At 42.7% G+C, this 18,710-nt stretch overlaps 1 protein-coding gene across 1 annotated transcript; it reads right to left on the reverse strand.

Annotated features, from left to right (window-relative positions):
• Window positions 1–5,540: 5,540 nt before the first annotated feature.
• On the reverse strand, window positions 5,541–17,064 carry LOC102094615 (acyl-CoA (8-3)-desaturase). The gene is made up of 12 exons (XM_005511098.3): window positions 16,761–17,064; window positions 13,582–13,692; window positions 12,192–12,389; window positions 11,698–11,799; window positions 11,418–11,546; window positions 10,499–10,559; window positions 9,286–9,362; window positions 8,643–8,740; window positions 7,908–8,004; window positions 7,148–7,227; window positions 6,277–6,402; window positions 5,541–6,109 (listed from the first exon to the last, which is right to left on the reverse strand). The coding sequence occupies exons 1-12, from the start codon at window positions 16,995–16,997 to the stop codon at window positions 6,058–6,060; spliced, it is 1,368 nt and encodes a 455-aa protein (XP_005511155.2). The 5' UTR covers window positions 16,998–17,064; the 3' UTR covers window positions 5,541–6,057.
• Between the last annotated feature and the right edge of the window lie 1,646 nt (window positions 17,065–18,710).

Genomic DNA, 18,710 nt, shown 5'->3' on the forward strand with positions numbered 1-18,710 from the left:
CATGTTGGAAAAAGCCCTGAATTCCTTTCTTCAATCCAAAAGCCATTGAGAGACATTGTCTGCTGAGCCATGTGTCCGTGGCTTCAGTGTTTCTTAAGTTAATCATGTTGACTTGTCAAATAATGTTATACCCTGTTCCTCATCTTGGAGGAAAAAGCTATTTGTTCTCCATTTGGTGATCTGAGACGTGAATTCACAGGCAGGCACATGAGTCACTGTTTTCTCATAAAATTCCATCAAAGCAAGAATCTTTCCTCATCTAATTCCACAGCAGAAGGTGATTGTGGTCTGTGAAGGTTCAAACCCATCTTAAGCCTGAGAACTCACATTTCAGGTATGAGAGCCTGAGCATATTTTTGTTTGGGGCTCCATTCATCTTTAGATGTAAGGAAGAAATGTTTTACACTGAGGGTGGTGAGAGCCTGGCCCAGGTTGCTCAGAGAGATGGTGGATGAACCATCCCTGGAGACATCCCAGGCCAGGCTGGACGGGGCTCTGAGCAACCTGAGCTGGTGAAGATGTCCCTGCTCATGGCAGGGGGGGCACTTGGGGGAGCTTTGAAGGTCCCTTCAACCCAAGCTGTTCTATGACTCTTTCTGTACTTTGAGTTTTGTTTTCTGTGGAGTTTGGGACATCAAACCAGTGCTGCAGAAGTGGATTGATCCATTTATACACTCCATGTTCTTATCTCTTGTTGATAGTAAGTTACATGAAGATACGCGTTGCATGGTAAGGCTCGACCTTTCCTCCCAGGCAATATTGCAGAGCTTAGTCTGATGTTTGGGCTCACAGCTGTGTGATCATGATGCAGGTTGTGACGTGCAAAGCTGGACATGAGCATGGTGTTGACTCAACTGATATTGAGGATGGAACTCCAGCAGTTGCATGAGGCTATTTTGGACAGAACTGGGAAAAGAACTGAGCCTCTGGTTTGATTGTAAATGAAATAAAGGCAGTTTTGCCACATTTGTGGTTTGTCAGTAATTGCGAGATTCCCACCTAGCTCTTGAACCCAGACTAAGAGCTAAAGACCTTTATAATGTGTGGTGGACATGACCTCACATATAGGTGTTTAAGGTACCTGCAAAGCATTCATCACATTCCTTTTCTTGTGAAAACTTCTCCCTCTTCTAGTTCAGGATGATTTCAGTTGTGGGATGGATCACTTAGACTGAAGAAGATTGCTGGAAAAGCCCTATACTTGCAGAAAGTTGTAAAGAGTTGCGTGTTTATATAGTCTGGGAAAGCTAATTAAGGCTAAACAAGGAGCCAGTGGTGTAAAAAATAATAATGAAGTAGCTCAATACTCAGTTCACTGGTCATTATGATACTTTTACAGCCTGTTTTGCTGTGTAGCGCCTGTATGATTTAGTTATGGGATAAAAAGCTCGAACTTTGTCGTGGTGGGTTCCACCCAAAGTCAAACTTCGACCCCATTGCAGCGGCAAATCTCACTGCACCGCAGTCTGAGAGCAAACTGTCCCTCGGGAGCTGTGCTGGAATTTATTTTCAGGTTTCATATTTTCATATGTTAAAGTTTGGTAAACCGATAGTTGCACTTTTTAAAATCAAATAAAAATTCTTTGCATCTTGCTCACCAGAGCAAAGTTGCTGGATCAGGGAGGTCTAGTACACTTAGGTGATTAATGGGGATGTTTTTCAGCCTACAAGTTGCAGTCTGACCTGATTCGTTAAATAATGATCCATTGCTTTTTACCCTCAAAGAAAACAGTAGACACTGGTTACTTTGTGTGTGTTTTTCGGAAGAACTTGCAGACAATGTCTTCATAGTTTGTTGAGAACCTCAGAAATATTCACCTTGATCTCAAGCCATCTCATTCAGATCATTATGACAATCAAAAGGTGTTTTACTTGGTTGCTGTAATCAAAGTTGCACCTAGTGATTCGCTTCCAATACTGAAAAGCTAAAATGGAACAAGTCGGAAGAAAAATTTCATTTTCCACTTTGTAGCATGTGATAAATCACGGAAATGTTTTATATACGTTTGTTGTCTGTTAACTTCAGTGTTTATTCTTTGCTCGTTCATGTCACATTTCACCTTTTTAAAACTTTGACCTGTATTAGGAACCTTGTTATCTTTTAATGATTTTTTTTTCAGTGCAATAAATCCTTGTCTCGCGGTGACTGTTGATTCAGGATTGATGGGGAGTGGAGAGACTGGTACCAACAAACAGCTGGGGAAGAATTGTCCCTTTCCTATTTTCCGCACTTGGGGTTCTTTACTTGACCTTTTGTAGATATGTTGTAAGAATTAGTGAGGAAGAGGGATGACGGGAGATGCTGTTTACAGACTAAGCTGCTGTTGCAAAACACCCCAAGCAGAATGAAAATACTAAATAGCTCAAGCAGCTTTCCCTGCCCCTGTGCCAGGGTGAGTTTTCAGCTTTAAATCTGGTTTTCTGTCCCAGATACCGCTGGGGTTGCCATTAAAATGTATGAAGAAGCAGGTAGCTGAGTTCTTGTGGAAGTCGATATCTCATTTTCTATCCTCAGATTCTGTTGGTGTGTAAGACTGTGAAAGGGTGAGGGTGCCAAGAGACCTGAACCCAAACACCGATTTCTCACCCCGCTTTATTCTATAACTGCAGTTACTTCACCCTCATAGGTCATGTCCAGCAGTCTTTGTGCTTCCTCCTCGCTTTCAGCAAACACCTCGATTAAACGTGTTATTTCTTCATGTTGGCATTGTCTTGACATAATAGATCAAAGGAAAATACGCGGAGCAAATTGCCTGGTTGATCCAACACCCTCTTTGTTGGCTGCTCTACCGAGCATCTGCCCAAACGACGCGTGGCTGCTCCCGCCTGAGCCCAGGGCTGCACGACCTGTTCCCGGGACCCGGACCCAGTTACACAACGCTTGCTCTGCCCAAAGGTGTAATCTTTAACAGAAATATGATGTATTTTTGCCTCCCTTGTGTTTTTCCCCGCTATCTTTCTGTTAAACCTGGTTAAATAAGGCAGTAAGTCCCTTTTTGTCTAGCTTGAGATGAGGGGGGGAAATAAAAACTAGCAGATAGGAAGGAGATGAAGTGATGTAGCTCTGCCTAATCCTAGCTCTTCGTTGTCTGCACGGTCTTGACTTTGTGAAGGGGTTTGGAAGAGCAAGAATGAAGAAATCTCTGCTCATTTTCCACATTTTATTTACTACGTCTGTTCAGAGTCCAATGTGCTTTTGACACTCATTGCTTTTCCTAAATGCTGCTTGCTCTTTAGATTTAAAACAAGTAAGTTACAAGTGTTTTTAGTGAAGTTCTGCATTTGACTGGCTTGTAAATACAAGCTTGGAGATGGCAGGATGAGGAATAGTTTCAATGCTTGCATGAAATAAACAGTGTTATACTATAAAAAGCTTGGATAAGATCTGTCAGCCTCTTAACAGCTTTTTGTTTAAAGAGTAAGGCGTTATTTTTATTATTACCATTCAGCTTTATAACACAGAGGACACTGAATGTGCTTATTTCATTTACTTATTATCTACTTATTAATATGAGATGCCATTCATAAGAAATAGTGCTTGTGATAAATTTCATCTTAAAATATACCTTTTTTCAGAGAGAATTTGTCAGAGAAAATACTTCATTTTAAATCCAAACTCGCACTATTATTTCCAATGGAAATTATCTGTCCTGGACTTCCCATTTCGTGATAGAACTATTAGAAAAAAAGATAGAATTTGCATTTCAGAGTTGCAGGAATAAAGTCTGTATTTTAGGATAAGTGAGTTAAGATTTTGTATTATTGCCATCATTCTTCACATTTAGAGAAGACACTCTGCTAATTTTAATTCCACTCTATTTTTGTGTATCATAACTCCTTACATAAGAGTCATTCTTTGTTTGTCCTGTGAGTTGTATAACTAATTTGTCTATGTTTCCTCCTTTGCCCTCATAGTGATTTCTTCTGTGTACAATCTCACCAAGCTATGAAATATTTTGCTGAGGTAATACAGGCCTTTCATCTAAACCTGCGGTCCCTCCTGTGCTGATAAGATTGGGCAAAGATACCTGGGGAATATTTGGCAACTCCTGTTTGCTCTGGCGTTGCTCCATATTGTTTGGGTTTTAATCCACATTTATGCACAGCCCTTCATATGAACCTTGCTCAACCTTCTCACACACCTTTTCTTATTTACACACTGTTGGCTGCTCAACTAATGAAAACATTTGCAGCTTCTTTTTATATCTTGATTTTCAAATTGCACTACAAGACCAATGATGATGCTGTTCTTCCAAGTCAGGCTTCTCAGCTACCCAAAGAAATAGTTTTAAAAGACTAGTTAAGTTTAAAAGGCTTTTTAAAAGAGTGGAAATGTGTGAATAACAGTTCTGCTTCATTCCTTACGTTTCCCACAGTGTTTTCAGGAACTGCTGCTTGTACTCCCATGGTTCTGGAGTTGTACTTTGTGCTGTTCACCTCTAAACACAATTGTCCCCTTTCCAGGGCAGAAAATGATTTGGCAAAAAGTCTTTTACATGTTGACTGTACTGGGTGAAAGGTTTTGAAGTAAAAGTCAGTGCAGAGTGTGGCATGCAGAACTCAATCATTGCACAAACAATACAAAGTCTATTCATTATCTAATCAGTGACTTTCTTATATTTTTTTTTTAACCTGGCTAGATCTCTATTTATTAACCTCATAGTTCTCATTATGGTAAGAAAACACTTAACTACTGATACTCAAATGAATTTTTTTGTTCCCAAAGTTGCCTTTCCGAAAGTTAGTCTTTTATTTCAAGGTCTGAGAATGTACTTGTGATGGTACTCGCTTCAAAGAATACATTTATTTACTAATTAATGGAAAGAAACTGATTCCAAGTACCTGGATTAGCTTCTTTCTCTGACTCAGAGCAGACCCAAAATCTGAGCCCACTCAGGAAATTCAGTTTATTCTTGAACTGTCAGAACTGTCTTAACAAGCTTGAGCTTAGTAAGCCTTGCCTTAATAAGCTTTAGCACACCAAAGCATGTGGCTCACTTAAACTTTGAGTCTGGATCCTCTACTCTTGTTCCCGTGTCCAAAAGGCCAGCACTCAACCTGGTGTGATGCTGATTTAAATGTCTAATTTATTTTACTTCATTATCTTTCTATAGCATGATCACAGGCTTCTGTAGGTAGCAGTAACAAGCAGTTACTTGGTGTAGAATGAGATATAGCTGCTTGATAACGTAATGAAATACAGGTCTGGTATTGTAGTAGCAGCTTTGAGAAGTGAAGACAGAGGATGTGGCATGAAGTGTTTGAAAAGCACTTTGGGGACCTCATGGTTATAAATAACCCAGACAGACCAGCATGGGGAGTGTACACATGGCCAGCTCAAAATGGGAAAAAACCCACCAAACAAACCCAATGAACAAAGAAACTTTGAAGACAGCAACATCTTGAGCTGGTTGGAACCTGCATGTTTCTCCCTGCCAAGTGGGGATGCCTGATATTGTGACAATGAGGATTCTCTAGAGAACAGTAGCAGCAAACACACTTATGTTGTTATTCAACTGCATATTGCAATTGCCACACTCTAAGTGTGATATGTAGTTTATTATAATTTATTACAATGTAAACACATTGCTGGAACACCACCTTAATTCAAACCCTGTACAATTTCAAATGGCTTCAAATAAGCGAATTTCATATTGAGCTTTAAACCATCCACACAAGGAGTACCAGAAAAAAACAATGCAACTGGTCAGAGGACTCTGACATGAAGTGTGTATAGCTGCCCTAGTCCATAATGTGACTTGAACACATACTCAGGCTCAGAAATGCTCTTGGCCATATTGACTCGGATGTAGTTAGTGAAGAGTTTCTCCTTGTTCTAACCATTCATTTCCTGCTCGTCCTGTCCGCTCTTAATGTATCTGAACCAAAACACCAGGAAAGACCAAAAGTAAAATTCAAGTAGCTTCATATCTATTGGATTTAGATCCTTCAGCTTTTATCCATTTTCTTCTCCCTTGGAGAAGGTCCCTGTTCCTCAGCTTGCTGGGAATGCCAAGGTATGGCAGGCTGTGAATGGTGCCATCAAGCCTTGTCATCTTATTTGTGTAGGTAGGCATCGAGCCAGAGCTCCCCCGAACTCTTCAGAGAGCTGAGAAAGATGGAACACAAGAAACCACGTTGTGTAGGGAAGTGTTGAGGGAAATTAGGGTTTCTATGCATTGATTTGTACGAGAAGAACAAGCCAACCCTTGTTCTTGGGCTTCCAGTCTCTCTCACATCCTTCTGCAATGTTTTTGCTGGTGTGTTGGTACTTACTGCACAATGTCTGCGAAAGCCATGAGCAACGGCTTGCACTGGTACTCGATGCCGTGTTTGGCACACAAGGACTTCACCAGAGGAGCCACCTTCCAGTAGTTGTGTCTGGGCATTGTGGGGAAGAGGCTGTGAGAGAAGACAGACAGATTCTCTTCCAGTGCCCCATAGGAAATATTACCTTTCCCAAGTTCACGGTCATTATTACTTCCCAGGAATCACACAGCTCCCACTGAGCAGGGTCTTCAGCTGCTCCCATCCCTTCTTTCCGCTTGGAGGGCTTTTAGCACGTGTAACTCAAAAGCCCTCCCTGCTTTCCTCCTCTAGCAACACTTCTTCAAATTAAGCAATGCCATAAACTGGAAGAAACTACCTGTTCTCCAGAAGTTACCATCTCCATAGCCCAGAAAAGGAGATAAGCCTATCCTCTAGTTGTATATAGAATAATAGTGTAAGTAGTAAAGTATAGGTAGTTAAACTGCTGTGTCAGACTATAAAAAGGGTGCTTAGAATGTACATTTTCACCAACGCTTACAAACTACTGCTTTGAATAGTATCACAGTATGTTTGGGATTGGAAGGGACCTCAAAAGATCATCTAGTCCAATCCCCAATAGACGCTGTTGCTGTCTGTGTGGTTTCACAGAACCTACCCACATTCAGTTTTCACTTGTTGTTCTCACCTTCCTGGGAGTCCAGTGAAGGTCTTGAATTATATTGTGATTTTCTTTAGGGTTTTCAGTCTTTTTAAAGGCAAACTCACTGGTGCCCTACAACTGTTTGTAGAATTCAGAGCAAAGAAGAATACGGGGGAAAAATAATAGGTATATAAAAAAAAAAAAGAAAGAAAATTCTCTCTGAGGGTGTGTACTCACTGATGTTCAATCTGGAAGTTCAGATGCCCAGTAAACCAGTCGTTGAACAGAGACTGCTCGACATTGCATGTTGCCTTGAGCTAGAGGAGGGGACGGGAAAGCAAAGTCAGTGTGGATTGGTGACCACAGCCTTTCCATTTGTCTAAATTGCGTTGTGCTGTGCTGCTCTGTCCTATTCTGTTCTTTTAGCCTAAGGGATCATAATCCTTCAGTTTTGTGGACCAGCAGAGGTACGTAGACTGGCTAACATGGACCGTGGTACAGCCGGGAGCTGGCTCTGTGCTCCTGTGCACAGTCAGAAGTTCCTCCTGGGTCTCCTCAAACCTACATCTGCAGAAAAAGGAGAGGTGGCAGGGAACTTCTGTGGTGGTCAGCCTCTACTGCTGGGCTCCAAGAAGTCTCTCTGCAAAGAGGGGACAGCACACCAGTGTTCTGCTGGTGCAAAATCACTCAGCAAGAGCAGGACACAAATTTCCATCTCCACATAAGCAGAAAAGGTCCAAGACAGAATGATGCAGTAAGTGGGGAGGTGGGTATGTTTGGGAAATAGAGTTAGGACCTAGCTTTGATTTTAGATTGCCCATGAACACATCATTGCTCTCCTCCTTTACTGTTACCATAACTGAATCCTGTTATCCTATGAACCTTCACTTCCCAGGTACCAAGTTTTTCACCCTTAATGCAATAGAGGACTTGCATGTCTTATGGTTGGAATTTGTACCTGTGTGGTCACAATTCTTAAGAATGGAAAATATTTTACCTGCGTGGACACCCAGTCCAAGTTGTTGTCATAGTAAATATCCATAGGGATGTGGTTCATCTGTGAAACCCAGACAAACCAGCTGCTCTCCAGCATCCTGCGCAATCAGACAAGAGGCCAGAATTCAGGGGAGCAAGGCAATGGGAAACCATTGAAATAACAGCATAGCCAGACTTAGAAACACATGGCTGAACACCAGCCTTGCTAATCCAGCAGCTCACAGAACTTTCCAAACCTGAAAGATTCATATTCCCTTATGAAATTCATCATTATTTAATACGGTTTGCTATTTAGCCAGGTATTCATCTTGTTTTATGTGTAGCCAAGGACCAAACTGGTTAGAATCAGTAAAACCATTGAGGTGGGGAGTCTATTGTCCATTCAAGCCAATGCTGCTGGACAATGCCTGGCTGAGCAGTTTCTGGTGAATGTTCTTTTTCTCCAAGCAGCAGCAGACCTGACACCCAAAGCACTGACTGCCATATGAGGTATTTCTCAATTTGTTCAGCACCCAGTGAAGCCTCTTTGCTGCCAGAGCCAATAATGCAGTGTAAAACTTGAACCGGCAATTAAGCAGAAGAGTCTTAGTTTAACTTTACAGAATTAAAAAAATACTCAAAAAAAGAGATAGTAATGGAGAACGTGGAAGGATAAGCGGAGGCAGAGAAAGACAGGCAGGCACAGATGGAAAGAACAGGTAGAGGAAGGCTGAAGAACTTTCTAAAGTGATATCACCTGAATATAAAATAATACGCCAGGAGACTCTTTATTTCTAATAATGATCCATAAATAAAAAAGAATTTGATATAGAAGGTCATCATCCAGGCCAAGTCCTACCAAAATCAGAGACAACAAGAAAAGAAAGTAATTATCATTTATAGTTGCTTAAATCTTTTTCTGAGCTTCATGATATATGTACAAGAGAACAATCAACATTCAGCTTTTATAGGTTTTTGCTGAATTGAATCATCTGGAGCAATCCAAGTTAACACAAACCAATGATACTTTTTCACAGCTTGCTATGATAGAGATGACTCTGAGCATCCACCCCTAGTAAGCAATTGATATATTTGCAAATGACTTTGCATTCAGAAACAGGAGTTAAAGACTTGTATGAAGTCACTGCCCAGGACCCCACCATGAACTAAGTGCTAGACCAACCATCTCATTTTGGGTGGAAGTTGCTCTGTCCTCCTCTGTGCATAACACACCCAAGAGAAGGCAGAATGAGGCATTAATTCTGGCTTCCTGGCATAGGAGGTGATGCCAGATATATGTGTATTGCCCACAAATCGGGGACAAGCTGGCTCCATGTTCAGAAGAAAGGTTGGAGGCCCACAGCTGACCCCTTCTTGGTTGCACAAGCAGGAATACTCACCACCCAATACCTTTTGGTGTACGCAATGTAAAACGTGTGGCACTGGAAATAGGTGGGAAACAGGAGCGGAGGAAGAGCTGTAAGGGAGAATTCATTGTCACTGGTGATGTCACGGACCAAATGATGGATAATCAAACTGGAAGCAAAGGATCCCTGAACAGCTACTCAGTATGGAGAATATTCCGAGAGGTTTTAGGGCTGCGGAATTTTCTGGGTGATGTTGGTATGCATCAGCGCAGACTAATGGTAAGTGATCTAGGAGCCTGCTGACCTCAAGAGGTAAAACAGAGGTAAGACAAGAAGCTCTCTGAAGCTTCATGGAGGACAGTTCCTGCTCTTCACCATGACAGCCTGGTGCTCCTTGTGGCACCTGTCAGCACAGGTGGTATTGCCTTCCACTGACCCATGGAGAGCTATAACCAGGGATCCTTTTAGAAAAGAGTGACAACAGAAAGGGCTGTGGAGAATCCTGAAAAATAAGTAGGACAACACCCCAGAAACTTAATAATCATTTTGAGTACCACAGTATCTGCTTTGCAAGAAAGCAACTGACTGATGCTGGTTAGGATGCTACACGGGGCTCTGAGCAGCCTGATCTGGGTGAAGATGTCCCTGCTCATGGCAGGGGTTGGACTGGATGAGCTTTGAAGGTCCCTTCAACCCAAACTATTCCGTGATTAGTGCCTCGGAACATTTCTAGCGCTGTCCGTAACCTGATAGTGCTTGCAAACCCAAGGTTTTATTTGAGGATTCTAACTGAGGAACAGACACAGAGCAATATTTCAAGTGGTTTCCACAGCCCCAAAGCTTATTGGGCTCCCCATTCAGTTGTTCAAAGCAGTGGAACAGCAGAAATGCATAAGAAATCCCTTGTCTGCCAGGGATTTTGGGTTGCAAGGAGAACTCAAATTCAACCTTCCAAACAGACATCTCAGTTGTACTTAAAATGAACAAAACCACACACAAACCAAACCCCACAGACTGTTACTTAAATTTGATTAGTACTGACAGATATGGTATGATATGGTAACATGGGGTCACCTTCCTTAACTAGGACATCTCTGAGTTGCACATCTGAGACACGCAGATCTGAACTTACCCTGCTAGTTTAGTGCAGGCACCTTAGTCCTGCTCTAGTTCTACAGGTCAAAAGGAAGATCTACAAGCCCCATTTGCGCCCCTCATGGTATTGCAGGGAAATGGAGATACTCACTGATGAAGAAGTATTTGTGTTGGTGATTGTATGGCATGTACTTTTTCTTTTTGATCCCAAGCTGGGAAAAGAAAGAACAACAAAAGTACTGGATGGAAACTAAGCAATTTGCACAGATAATCGCTTTCTCCTGCAAAGACCTTCTTCTTGCACACTTCCCACAACCCTCATTCCTACTGTCTCCCTCTTGTGTACCTGCCCTGTTAGTCCACATACATAATACAACTTTTCTATAAGTCCTTATTCTATTAATGTAAGTCTTTAATGCCTTACAGCTTTGTAAACTCCTTCAGAGATAAACTGTTCAGTAAACATGAGATTTTTCTCCAGTAGGGGAAAATAAGTTAAATAAGCAGTTGCTGAAAAATAGTTTCAGATATGACAAGCCAAAACAGAGGTAAGGGCCCATAAGAAAAACCTACATTGGTATATGGTATGAAGAAAACTGCTAATCACAAATACCGCCTTTGTCTGGGTTAGAATGGAATGATGCAGTAAAAGCTATACCAGAACATTTCATTTGTAAGTTATGATGAAAATAACTTTGAGGACAGATAGAGGTGAATTTTAACCGGTGATTTTCCTTGGGTTTGTGTTCTTATCTCATTCATGATTAATTTGTGAAATATTAGATATTCCAAGGCTAAGTTATATTATTGGTCAAAAAACCCATGATGTATGTATTTTCTCTCTTCCAGCCTATATATGATGCACATACATCACGTCTAATTTATTTACAACTACTTGTCAGCTGCGCAAGAAATTTTAAAAGGAGATTAATGTGAACTGTGACCTGTTTGCAAAGGCTGAAGAGACACAGATGAAAGCAAACTGTCATCGCGCCTCGGTTTTAGACCTTTATGGCGCAGCGTTGGGGTGTGCTCCCCAGTTCCTGGTACACCAGCGCACACACACTGACCTCCACAGACAATTTCTTCCCCAAGGTAAACAAGAAAGGGTGCATATCGACATCGGGATCTTTCTGGACGCAGTTGGGTTTGGCGTGGTGCCGGGAGTGCAGAAGAGTCCACCATTTGGCTGATGCCCCCTGTTTTAGTGAAGAACAAAGTATGAAAAGTACAGAGCTTTCAGAGCCAATTCCCTTCCTTCGCCCCATGTGGGACATGGAGCCTCCAGAACATGCACTTTTACAGGAAAACCATCAAATCCAGGAAGTTTTTCCAGGGTCAGATACTTACAATCAAATGGCACATCACGAACTTGTGCAGTAAGTGGTTCCACTTGGTCTTCCCAAATACTGAAAGATGCCCAAGATCATGTTGTAACCATGCGGCCTGGACCTGGAAGAGGAAACATAAAACAGTGGGAGGGGAACAAAAGATGAATCCATATCAGGACAGTGGTACACCTGTCCTTTGCTTTGAAATATCAAGTTTTATTTCTTGGACAGTGCTCTAAAATCACAATAGGAAAGGATCTATAAAATCCTGATGCTCTTGAGGCTACAATATGTCTTACTTAAAGAAACCCAGACTAGGATTAGTGGGAACTCCCCACATGCGGAATTTCTTCTTTACATCTCTGTAAACATATGCTGCATAGTATTTGTCTTCTAATTACAAAGGAGAACTATGCCAGGGTAGAAAATGGAGCACTGCAAAACTGCAATGGTATTATGTGTATGAAAGTTGATGCAAGTCCATGTGTAGATGCTATGGGCTTAGTTGCTTACCTGGGAAATGGTCAGCACCACCAGAGAGACGATAAAGGGCATTAAGGATGTCCCGAAGTAGAGCAAAATGAGCCAAGCAGCGGTATCCAACAGGAGGATGTGAGCGAGGAGCAGGAAGAAGAAGAGTTGATTTGGCTCCAGAAGCCCCATTTTCTCCACAGCAGCTCGCAGTTCTCGGAAGTCTTTCACCAGCATTTTCTGTGGGAAGCACCAGTGTTACATGTTCCCTGTTTCTGGAATGTAGCGCTGCAGCCTCCAAAGCCAAGGACCACTTTAATGGATGGAAAAAAGAGCAAAGAATCTGGCCAAATGGGCAAGAGCTGGGCTTACACACTAGTGAACTTTATTATTGCTCTCCTGCAGCTTCTCTGTGTCTTTGCCTGATAAGGTAATAATAATAATAAGCAGAGAAGCAAAAATCAGCCACCGCAGAGCACAATGTCTGTACCCCCAGACATTGGTATCTTCAGTGCTTCTTCCATCATCTTCTTGGCAGGCAACAGTGTGGAAGTTTTATCTAGTGGGAGGTGCACTGTGTGTGCATGACCATAACATGCCACCTTGTGGCAGGTCTTTTGGATGAAATTATTCTTCTGCCACCAGTTCCAATAGATCATTCATTATACATTTTTACCCTTTCCAAGATGAACAGGGAGGGGAAAATGCGTGTATGACAAATGGCACCTACAGCCCAACTGGCCTCAGGCTGGTGGGCACTGAAGAACGGGGATGGAACAAGAAATGGGCAGAGCACTGGTGCTAAACCAACCCACCTTTGTCTTTGCCAGCTCTGCAGATGCCTCCCAAGCCTATTCCTGTCTCCATGCAACCCAGTTCACAAAGGAGCTGGCCAGTGAGCTTTTCCCAAAAATTGAGTTTGCATAGCTCAAGGCACATGCAGGCACTGGTGCAGGCAAGCTATGGGTCAATAAATAGGCAAAATGTGGCCACAGATGGGTAAGAGGGCTCAGGAAGTTCCCACCTACATAGGAAACTTAATTAAAGGATAAAACACTTTACCATTCTCTTCCTACAGGTACCTACAACAGAAGGGAGAACAGTCTGAAAGTTCACTATCAGCTGGAAAGAATGACTCCATTAAGCATGGGGAAAAAGAAAAGGTGATAGCTGTGATATTCAAGAGAGCAAAACAAGGCTCTGCTATTCGTGGAGAGTTGCTATGACAAGAGATATTTATCTTCAGGAATCTCAATGACATAATGTGGATTTAGACATATTTGTGTATTGTTTCTAAGTAGTGGCGCAAAAAAAATTGTGAAGAACCTGGATTCTGTTGTTCCAGGAGCTACACTGATACAGAAGAACAAGGTCTCATCTCAGAATATTTCCCTTTAATCTACCTTTGATCTGATTTCCAGGATAAACTTACATTTTTAGTGGGCTCAATACTGGGTTGATCCAGCGCCAGCTCCCCGATCTGCAGTGACTTCAAGTACTTGCTCACCAGCACCTTGTCGACATGGAATGCTTCAAAAGCATCCTGCAAATGCACAAAAGCAAAGGAAGGGGTAAGAAAAACACATTCTGTGTTATTAACCTCAGTCTGCTGTGCAGCACAGGACATTGACTGTGGAGAAACCACAATGGCAAAGGTGGCTGGTTTGCCTTTCTATCCCCTCAAGCTTGGGTTGACCATTTTCTTCTCCTGTTTATCCTGTGCTCTTAAATGAGATCTTATTGCAGCTGGCAAGTGGAAGGGGTCTGACTTCCACCACTGCAATTACTACAGGTATGCAAGCTCTGTAAGATAAAATTGAATGAATCTCCACTATAAGCCAACAGCAGTCTAGTTCCCTTGTCTTTCTTCTTCCCACCACTTCCCAACCCCAATATTAGTGACTTTTCCTCCTGGACATCCAGGTGCCCAAAACACCTTCCCTGCTGCAAAATGACAGAGGTTTGGGCAACTGCATGGCTATCACTGAGGCATATATGAAACATACATTGGGTTTAAATGTTGTGCATATAAGCACTATCACTGATGAATCAAAAGAATCAACACGCAGTTTCTCTATAAATATCCTACTGCAAGTTCCTGGTTATTTCATGATGTTGCAAAAGCAGATGTTTTCACAGTCTCCAAAATTCAACCAAACTTTGCAGAATTCAGGTGAAAATTCCAGTCTTAAGATTGTTGCTCCTGTTTTCAAAGCCACCTCTGTTGTCTAAGTGCTTAACTCTGTTCTTCTACCCTTTGTGAGAACACAACAAAAAGCAGCAATAAAAGGACTTGACAGTCTTGTGCAGCATCACCCTTGCTAATATTGTGGCATTAATCACACTCATTTGTACATTCCTCAGGTTTCTTACTGAGAGCCTTCCATGGTTTTCACCCTCTCCAAAGTTACCATCTTTCATGGCTATATGCTCTTGGTAACATCTCCCAGTTAAACTAAGATAATTTCTTATTTTTTATAGTATGCAGTCAAAAGATTAAGAAACTGACCTAGTCCAAGATACTCCAGCATCACATGGAACAATTAGCCTTGGAATAAATACATATTCTGAATATTATACCTTGTGAGCAGTGATGATGCTGTTGTTATCCAAAAGTGCAGACCTGTTGAAGATTTGGGTGTTCTTTAACATCTCTGGAGCAAAGTAAAAACCCTTACAGCCCTTGAGTTGGAGTTTTCTTATATATGCTTGAAAAGAGAAGGGGAAATAGCCAGGCATTTTTTTTTTTTATGGTGCAAAGCCTATTTAATGTGCTGTTGAGCTGGTGTCACACAAAATTGGCTGAAGTCTTGCAGGTTTAATGGTTTGGACATGGAAACAACCTATAAGAACCAAGTCGGACCCCAGAAACAAAACATCTGTGTTTTCCAGGTTCATCCATTGTCTGGGGTATCCCAGCACCCTAAAATGAGAGAAACCTGATGGTGCTAACTAGAGCAAATGAATAATAGAAAATATAGAATGCAAAGTGTAGCTAATACAGAGTGTGAATTTAAACTTAGTGGACTTAAAATGATTTTTGGTTCAATGAGCCTCAAACATCATTTACATACGGGAGACCAGGGAACTATTCATCTTGGGGTTTTTTCTTTCAAAATACTCAGCCAGGAAGCAATCGCATTCAGGATGTCTTTGTATAGATGTTAATTTACCACTATTTTCTACACTTCCTGTGTATACCTGAAGGCAAGAACTCCAGGGCATTTGCTGAATGTTTTGGTGTGTGTGTTACCACAGGTTTCCAGGGCATCAAAACAGCAGTCAGACATGAAAACACAATGAGCAGAAGCCTTTTAGCTCACAGACTAACTCGCCAGCAGCTGGACAGTTGTTAACTGGCTAATTCTTTCAATTTTGTTCATCTCCGGGGTCAGAAGGGCCACACGCAATAACTACAGAAACTTTTTTGGAAGAGTGCTTGGGAAAGCACGTTGTCTTTGCCTTCCCTTCCAGTGATGCCGAGCAGCATTTGGGAGGGAACCCTTTCCTACAGGGACATTTCTGGAAGGAGCTGTTGTTGTTGCCACAGGGCTCTCGGCATCTTCCTCACCTCACCCCACCTGTAAGCAATCACTGCAGCTCACAGCAACTGCTGAAGCAAGATCAGCAGATAAGAGTGATCCTAAAGACTTCAGCTGGATAAACACAGTCTGCTTGCCCTGCGGGCTGAACCTCTTTATTTGCCTGGTTCCATAACAGGTTGCAAGGCTTGAATGATGCAGTGACACTACATACCCTCGGTCCTGCTATATACCCTTAATCCTGCTATAATACATACCCCTGACCCTGCTATATACCCTCACCCTGCTTTCAGTACTTAAAAGGAACCCATAAGAAAGATGGGGACAGACTTTTTAGCGTGGTGTGTTATGACAGGACACAGGGTGATGGTTTTAAATTAAAAGAGTGGACATTCAGGCACAACATAAGAAATTGTTGCCCCTGAGGGTGGTGATCTGAGATCACACTTCAGAAATGCAGGGCAGTTGTAATCTGCAGGCCTGGAACCAAGCCCTATTTCACTGAGGAAGAATAACCTCAGATAGAACATCAATATAATTTCATCTCCTGAATTTCTGACTCATCATGACCTTACAATGAAGAGTATGCTTAAAAAATAACAAGGGCAGAGTAAACTTTAATAGGGACTAGTAAGAAAACAGTGCTATTCCATGGAAACTGTTAAACTTCTTTTATACATGAGCTCAGTTCTGGCATTTTTGCCCCTGAGGGTGGTGAGAGCCTGGCCCAGGTCAATCAGAGAGGTGGTGGATGAACCATCCCTGGAGACATCCCAGGCCAGGCTGGACGGGGCTCTGAGCAACCTGAACTGGTGAAGATGTCCCTGCTCATGGCAGGGGGGGGCACTGGATGAGCTGGGAAGGTCCCTTCAACCTAAACTATTCTGTGAGTCTATGATATACTCCAGATCCTGCCACATACCCCAAGCTCAACCAATTCCCAATGAGGTGAGCCCCCCCAAGCTCTCGCTGCCCGATATTTGCTGGGTACCAGCCTCTTCCTCCTTGCAGCCCAAAACCAGACAGCAGCAAACCGCTCCCCACCATCACCCCCATCCCTGCCGCTCACCGTGGCGTCCTGCCCGGCATAGCTGGTGATGAGCTGGGCCCCTCCCGGGTGCCTCCGGTAGAAACGGCTGATGTCATACACCTTCCTCTCGATCACCAGCCACCGCTCCTGCGTCCCCGTCCCCCTCCCATTGTGCTGCCCGATCTCCTCCCAGGTGAAGAACCGCAACCCCGGACCCGCTGCTGGGTCTCCATCCCGATCTTCACACAGCTCCTCTGCCCCCCGCAGTGGTGCCATCCTCCTTCTTCCTTCTCTCCTTCTTCCTTCTCTCCCTCCTGCTTCACCAGCCCCAGCGCTTTGCTCCCTCCATGGGATATAAGGGCAGGACACACCCAGGGCCCCCGCCCTCCGCCTTTCCCCATCCCTGGGATGTCGGCAGGGAAGTGTTGGGAAGGACGAGAGATGCTGGCCAAGCCCTGAGGCTCTGTTTTGGGCAAAGCTCCCACACAAGCTCCAGCTGCTCTGAGTTTTATCCCCCCCCCAAACTGCTCCTTTGCTGCTGTGGCAGCTGTGGTGTATCTCAAGTATGCAAAGCACAGCCTGTAACTATAGGTAAGGAGTTGCTTTTCATGTTTTTCCCCTCAAATAGCTCATTCTGTTCCCCAAACAGGTTTACTGGGCTCTGACAGTCAGGGAAAACTTCACTTAAAATATGACTCTGACTTACCTGTTGTTAACCAGAAAAATAAATCACTCTGCAGCTTAATTCAGTTGTTACAGTCCATGAACCCCTTTGGAAGAAATGTGAGTTGTGCACATTCTTATGCCTGTTTAAAAGAAAAAAACAAAAACCAAAAAACCCTGCCAATCCCTTGAGAACTCAGTACTATATTTAGAACCTGATGAAAACCCATATTTCTGTATTTCCAGTTCTCCAGCTCTCAAAGCAAGAACAGAACAGGGCGGAGGAGGATTCCAGAGTGCCCTTTGTGGCAATAATCACCTCAGAGCTCTGCGCTTGGTGCTTCTGCTGCCTGGGACAAGTACACACAAAATGGGATGGTAGGTTGTGAAACTGCTTTTTCTTCCCCTCCTCCTGCCCCCTCCTTGTTCATAAATTTACTAAGGAAACTATTGACTTGGGGACTCCAGGAAATTAGTATTAATTGCAAAACAACACTTGGTTCAGCTTGTCATCTCATTCTGAAGCAGTCATAACATTCACATAATTTTCTCTTTTTATAACAAGACTTTAAAGTCTTGAAAATGTTATGAAACCATGACTGGGTCAACGATTCTTTTTTATTCCATATAAAAACAAAAGTTAAAACCCACATCAGCATCAACTCAGATGGAGAAGCACACAATTAGGATAGAGTTTTCAAAGCGTGTGATCAAAGGTGAAACTAATTTGCCTGTGTTACTGTCTTTTGATGGCTTGCAGTAGTTACTTGGAATTAATTCCTACACACTTGTAACATTTGTCACATATATACTCGCATGTTTTTATCTTGGTGCTCATTTGCCCTTGGGTCTGCTTGGGCTAGTGAAATTTGGACTTGATATTAACTCTGCAGTCAGTGTTTCAAGTTAGAAATGCTGATCCAAAGAACCGTGAGAAATCCCATGTTAAGTTTTTTAAACAGTCTTTGTGGCTCTTCTCCTTTATAAGAAGGTGTGAAAAGACTAAAGTTGATTTCTCAACACAGCTCCCAATGACAGCCAAGGCACTAAGATGCCTTAAAAAGAAGTTGAATAGTCATTAGCATCGATCTCTTTCTTTGCTTCTCCCTTGCCATAGCAGGCAGTTGGAAAGCATCTTTTCCTTCTCCTTCCTGGGCTTTGCCATCTTTTAGGTTCACATTTGGTACTTTTTTACAAAATACATTTTTATAACATTGGAGCTAAGCTGCCCCCAGTACACACCTTCGGGGGCACAGCAGAACTTGTTCCTTTTAGCTTCCCTCCTACACTGAATATTCAACATTGAATATTCAGCAGAAAACAGCC

Source organism: Columba livia, chromosome 5 (genome assembly GCF_036013475.1).
Source record: "Columba livia isolate bColLiv1 breed racing homer chromosome 5, bColLiv1.pat.W.v2, whole genome shotgun sequence".
Taxonomy (NCBI): domain Eukaryota; kingdom Metazoa; phylum Chordata; class Aves; order Columbiformes; family Columbidae; genus Columba; species Columba livia.

Excerpts from the sequence above, each read along its gene's own strand:
- LOC102094615 (XM_005511098.3), bottom strand. The coding sequence starts at position 16,997 with ATGGCACCACTGCGGGGGGCAGAGGAGCTGTGTGAAGATCGGGATGGA. Across the intron at positions 11,547-11,697 it reads TCGTGATGTGCCATTTGATT|GGGGCATCAGCCAAATGGTG; the intron begins GTAAGTATCTGA and ends TCACTAAAACAG. Across the intron at positions 6,110-6,276 it reads GCTTTCGCAGACATTGTGCA|CTCTCTGAAGAGTTCGGGGG; the intron begins GTAAGTACCAAC and ends CATCTTTCTCAG.